Source organism: Nematolebias whitei, chromosome 18 (assembly GCF_014905685.2).
Source record: "Nematolebias whitei isolate Nwh7 chromosome 18, NemWhi1, whole genome shotgun sequence".
Taxonomy (NCBI): Eukaryota; Metazoa; Chordata; class Actinopteri; order Cyprinodontiformes; family Rivulidae; genus Nematolebias; species Nematolebias whitei.
The window spans coordinates 21,039,695-21,046,132 of NC_056515.1; the positions used below are offsets into that span (position 1 = coordinate 21,039,695).

Sequence of the window (6,438 nt, forward strand, 5' to 3'; positions counted from 1 at the left end):
CTGTGCTTTGCATTATGCTCTGTCTTGTCACTCCTCTGAAATAATGCCAGGAAAGTGATAGTCTTGGGGAGTTTAGTCTGTCTGTCTTTCTGTCACACATGCTCTTTCTCAAACACACACCTACACACACCAAGTGCTGGGTTTCCATCTGTGAGCGCTGCATCAGTTGGCCAGTACTCAGCTGGCAGGCAGATCAGACAAAGTGCCCAATATGCTCCCTAATGGCCCAAGTCAGTTGAATGAGATTCTCCATTGTCTCTTTCTTTTCCTCAGTTTTTCATTTCTTTTTGCACCTCCTTGTTTCCCTCTACTCTTTGATCTAACCTGTCCCTCTTTTCCTTCAACCAGTTTAACTCTTGTCAGCTTGTTGCCTCATTTTCTCTGTATTCCTCTCATTATCGGAGGATGTGCACTTGCCACTACCCTGCTGGGTCTCACTTACACAGACAAAGGACGTGCGTATAACATAGTGCACCCTTTTCTTTCCCCACACATGAAACCAAAAGGTTTGCATTTTCAGCTTATATTTTGTGAAGGGGTTATTTTGTTCTATTATATGTGATTGAACCCTCTTCTGTCACAGCTTTTACAGCGAAGAGCACTGAAAGATCCCATCTTGGAGCCATGTCAGCACAGATGGGAGGTCAGAGTCATACGTCAGCAGAAAAGTATTGGTACAGATTTCTGCAGGCTCCTACATCAGACTGAGTAAAGGTGCAGGAGTGGACAGTGGGCTCCAGGCTCTGGTAGGCTGTTTTTTGTGAACTAAAAAAAATAAATTGGGCATCACAGTTACAATATTTCTTAAATAATGGTATTGCATGAAGGGTTAGGACAGTCAGCAAGACTGTTAGCTATGTGATGGAGGAGAGAGGAGCAAAAAGGAGGGCACCATGAGGCAAAATGTGGAGTCAACTAAACACAATTATAAAAAAAAGAAGAAAATTACTGAGACAAGTAAGTCCATCTAACTCTTAGAATTTGTGGTTTGTAATGCTTTAAAAAGGTCTTTTTTATCTTCTTTCTCTTTTGTGAGTTTTATTTATTCTCAAGGTCACGGGTGGGACGTATCTTCATCTCAGAGAACTTCAGGGAATACTGCCAACCAGTCCAGGAGGACCACTCAATGCCATCGGCATAGGAGGTGTGCTGACCACGCAGGTACTGACCATTCAGGTTGGAGGTGTGGCAATTTCGGTACCACCATGCACCGTGGTAAAACGAAGCGCAGTTGTTCTCCGAGTGGTCATTATCCTTGTCTTTGGTGGTGAACTTCATTCCATTGTGCTTTAGAAGAGAATCACCTTTACAAGAAAAACAAAACAAAAATGGACATAGATATATTATTAAAAGTCTATTTTTATAGCATCTCATTTCATTAGCTGATTGCAATATCTCTAAAACAAGAATAGATAGATATTTTAAAAATAAAAAAAAATCTATACCACAGTTATGGTACCAAGCAGCTTAAAGACATATATTCACTAACAAAAGTCAAGCACCCAGAAAAAATGGTTTGATTTGTATGTATTTTGTTATTCATGCAGACCAATGATGTGCATGCAAATGATTTGATTTGCATGGTGCTGGTATGTAGAGAACTAGAGAACTAACATCAGAGGTTTGGAAGTCTGTCTTCATAATGGAGCAAACTGTTGTTAGGCAGCTGTCAGAGGCTTTGAAGATCAGTCAAAATAGTTAGTGGACGTTACCAAAGACAGAAAATCTTTAAACTTATTAGACAACATTTCCACTTGACAAGAGGTTGCATTACTGATCTGCATGGGACTAGTTAGTTTGTATTGTGCAGCATGTGGGAGGAACAGATGTGACAGTGGTTTAGTGTTGGAAACACTATAGGAGCATGTGCATACTTGATGAGGGTCAAAACCAACAACATAAACATAGAATCATTGTTTTGTACTCTAAGCATTATTGAACCCCATGGCATTCTTTTTTCCTGCCATCTGGACACAGGTATTGGAAAACTTACTGTACCTCATGTCATCCTGTACTGTCAAGATGACTGGAATCAGACAGGCCATGGGTTAACTATCTCATGTCTATATTAACACCAGAGCAGAGACAACTACATTTGCAGTAGTGGTGTAATATGGATGGCCATTTTGTACCTGTATGACAAAAATCTGACTAAAGTTGTCAAAATGCACACTGTTGTAATTTGTGACATCATGATTTGGAAATTCATGGGGTATGACTATAGGTAACCTCTGGTTTGGGGAACCCTAACCACACAGTATAATGTTAGTAACATCCTGAAACAGAATCCTGGTGCCGTACTTGAGCAAGACTGAAACATATGTCATATGTCTATGGGCTGCCCATGTCAGCGGCCTGCTAGGTCTCCAAATTTTTCCCTAATAAAACCTGTACGGGATCAATTTGGATGCCATCTCTGACCCAGTGCTGATGAACCAGACCTTGAGGGCCAATGACAACAGCTGTGGGTTGATTTGCTACATGAGAGGAAATAACAACTGTGTAACTCAGACTTAGAGGGCAGTGGGGCGCTACACCCTATTAACATGGAGCTAGCAGTGTGCCTCCACTGACAACTTTGTAACCCATTCGATCAGATATTTTACCATTATAAAAATGTTCACATTACCCTTCAACATGTGCAGTTTCATTACATTTACACTCCTTCGTCTGAATGCTTTTTTTTTTTTTGCTTGTTTCTTTTTAGTCAGTGAGTTCATATTCACAGGTAACTGTAAAAATGGTATAAATTTTACATGGTTTAAAGAAACAAAAGAAGGCAAAAGAATTAAACACAAACCTCCACATACACAAACAAATCTTCTCATTATCTAAAGCAAGAGGTCATGCAGCTTGGCAGCCAATTCATCACAGTTTTTGTTGTGACCTGTATGTCTTTTAATATCACACCTCTTTAAGATTTCACAGAGTTGTCTATCAGTTTTAGTGATACTTTTAATGAGTCTATTTTTATGGTATTGTAAAGACACATTTATATATCAGAAATCTAATATTTTAGTTTCACACTTTGGGTCTTTTTTTGTCTTCAGGTGCTAAAAGCTTTAAAAGCATAATCAATGAGAGGGCATTCCTTTCTCCAACCTACAATTGTGAAAATGACATTGATGTAAGACCGCTGCAGGGATGCGGCACAGCCAAGTGCCCTTAATCATGGTCTGGATGCTAAGTCTGATCCACACAATCAAATTGCTGAGCTGGAAATATCTTCCCACTATATAAAGATTTCTCACTGGCAAATTCTCAACAATGATAACTGCTCTTAAAGCCACTGCTCACAGAGACATAGAAGTACATCAGAAGGAACATCCTCACACATACTGCAGTAAGCCAGATGTTTTTTAGCAAATGGATGTTCAAAGAGCTCATAATGTGCATTAAACTCCCCATACCCTTCTTCCACTCGCTTCCCCCTCCTTTATTTCCAAAGCTGGTTTCACACTGGGACTGGAAGTGAATAGAAGGGCAAAACTGTGCAGAATGAAACACTACTTACTAGCCATCAGGTGAATGCTAACAGCTCGTAAGGGCATCAAACATCCCTTAATTGCTCAGGATGTGGCCGCCCAGCTCCTTACCCTCTCACTCTGTCCCACTCTACTCTCCATTTGGCATTACTATGGTAACCACTCAGCTGGAAAAATAATATGACAGCCACGTCTCATGCTCATGTTGTGAGCTGTTTGACATTAGCAAGAAAGAGATGGCAGATGAGAATAAGCGGGAAGTAAAAATAAATAAATACATAAAAATAAAAGAATAAGAAGACAGCCCCAGTGGTCTCAACAACAAAATGATGTCCAGAGGGTGTGCAAAAAAGGAGAAAAAAACAATAGTGGCACTTAAAGGCTCATTTACAAGGCATTGGGTGTCACCTTGGTGGCTGGCGCCTATTAGGATCCAGCAGCTCCCAGTGCAAATGAGCACCTGTCAGCTGACTGGACAGCAGCAAAGCCTACAGGGAAGCTAACATGGCTTATACGCATCACAAGGTAGCTCAGGTTATCTTAATTTTTGGGGGGGATTCAAGCAGGCAAAATGAGGTCAAGGTGAGTCCAAGTTGTGATCAATCCAGAGGCAATAAGGGATTTATTGCACTGCACCCTAACCTATATGTTTAGAAATAATTATTCCTTCCCATGTAATGTTTTTATTTAATTAATGTTCTTTGTATCCTGATGCATGCTCAATGTGCTCAATAATGTTCTTTGTGTTCTTCAAGATTCTCTTACAGATTTAGCTTTCAGCATACCCCCTTTTTCTCCAACACCTGTCTCCTTTCCTCCACTATCCTAGTTTCCATCTGGCCCACCTCCTTCCTCTGCATGCCTCCTTCTGTGCTGCATCTCTCGTATCTGTCCCAGTTCTCTCTGTGTTCTCAGAGCAGCACTCCCCACAGGATCTTCAAATGGCTTCTTCATTTTAGTGGCAGGTTTTTGTTTACGCTGCAGGTCAAGCAGTGCAATTAATTGGCAGTAATTTAATCAAGGTGACAAGGAGCGGGCTTAGATCTGATGTTCAGGGAGCAGAGACACAAACGTGAGCCGCACCTCTCTCTGTGCAACCGACTGCACAGTTTTAACAAGTAGACACGTCTTCTGTACGGTAAAAGTAACTTGTTGCTGTTCCACTTGAGGGGGGAATGGAAATGGAGCTGACTGGATGTGTCACACAAATGCGAAACAAAAATGTCAAATTCCAATCAAAGCTTAGGCACGGTACATCTCACAAGAAAAGCCTTGATGAGTTCTTTCAGTTGTGTATACCTGCATTGCCAGAATAGTCACCGACTGTCAAAGGGTATCCATCATCATCAGGGTCCACAGAGAAGAGGCCAACTCCAAAGGTACCATAATGGGCGTATGCCGTGCTGTTTTCAAAGTCCTCCAAGTCGATACGTAGCTCATAGTTGCCCTGGATGGACAAGGCATGGATCTGCTTCAACCCTACAGGGGAAAAAACAGAGCGAGACACAGAGCAAAACAATCCATTACTAAACACCACACTTGTTCTCTGCAGACAATATAAAGCTATTCCAGTGGTCTCTCCCCACCATACATTTCTGGAAACAAGATATACGATATTTTTGTCCCATTTAGAGTCTCCCTCCACATGTGCAAGATTTCTCCCTAAAATAAGATTAGAGATTAGTTGCAAAAGTGTGCGTATAGTGTCTGCCAATTACACAGCTGTTAGAAGAGAAGCTGGAGACCTGCAGTTTCCCCAGAATCCATCACTGTATGGGATTCTAAATTACAAAGCCAATTAACCTTTCTTCACACTAAGCAGCAGTTGAAAGTCCTAGTTTGATGTTCTGTTAAAAAGATTAAAGTTTGCTGTATGAATCTTTAACATGCCCTGTCTGTACATCTGTTCAGTATTATAGCTAATTTATATGACTCAAAGCTTTGACTGATACCATGGTAATCTTTGTTCCATTATCCATTAATCATGGTGGGTTTTGTAATCCATAAACTTAAAAATCCCAAACAGTCACTGAAATAAAATAATTGTATGGTACATCCACAGTAAATACATTTATTGTGCTTTAACCATTATTACCAGTAGTTACTTTCAGAATCTAATCTAATCTAAAATTACTTGCATATTTACAGACAAGAGCACCAGATTAATTTCAGAGGCCAAGTTTAATCCAGCACTGTTCTTGTAATCAGGTAGCTTTACCTGCAGCAGATGCTTTTAAAGTCCAACATTGTAAAAAAAAAAAAAAAAAAATTTTTTTTAAAAAAAACCAAAAAAAAAAAAAAAAAAAACTATTGGAATATTAACAACAAAGTCCATGCTCAATAATCCAGATATAAAATCCAACATTTTTCAGTCAGGTCATCTGGACAGTTTCTACTGGAATATTATTTTAGTCTAAGAACTTCTTGTCTGCAGTTGTTCATTTTTTCATATTAATGCTCACCAGCTGAAAAAAATAATTTAGGAAAATCTAGTGAAAAAGTTAAATACATAATTTGCACAGCAGGTGAATAAAGCTTTTGGGTGTTGACACATTTTAGTTCAATAAACATTGGTGACCCCAGTTGGTGATAAATGGTAAAAGTTGATTGTTGAACAAATACAAAAGAAAGGTAATATCCAAAGAGTGGTTTGAAAGGTTAAGTGTGTCTTGAGGTAGTATCTTATTTGGTTATTGTTTTTTTTTTTTTTCTGTAGCAGAATATTTGTGAACCTTAATTCTTGGTGCATTGTGCACGTTTCCATGACATGGTTAAGCAGACTTGGTCATTTTACATTTTGTGTTGCACAAATAATTGTTCAAGTCAAGTCAAATGTATTTATAAAGCACATTTAAAAACAGCAGCTGTTACCAAAGTGCTTAACAATAAAAATCAATGGCAGTACTTTATTTAAAAAGTAATACTAAAAATTAATTAAAGCATCAGAATTATA

General features: G+C 39.2%; 1 protein-coding gene across 1 annotated transcript; it reads right to left on the bottom strand.

Moving 5' to 3' along the window:
- Positions 1-970: 970 nt before the first annotated feature.
- LOC119424488 (fibrinogen C domain-containing protein 1) lies at positions 971-5,078 on the bottom strand. The gene is made up of 3 exons (XM_037691973.1): positions 5,072-5,078; positions 4,785-4,964; positions 971-1,304 (listed from the first exon to the last, which is right to left on the bottom strand). The coding sequence occupies exons 1-3, from the start codon at positions 5,076-5,078 to the stop codon at positions 1,039-1,041; spliced, it is 453 nt and encodes a 150-aa protein (XP_037547901.1). The 3' UTR covers positions 971-1,038.
- Positions 5,079-6,438: the final 1,360 nt, after the last annotated feature.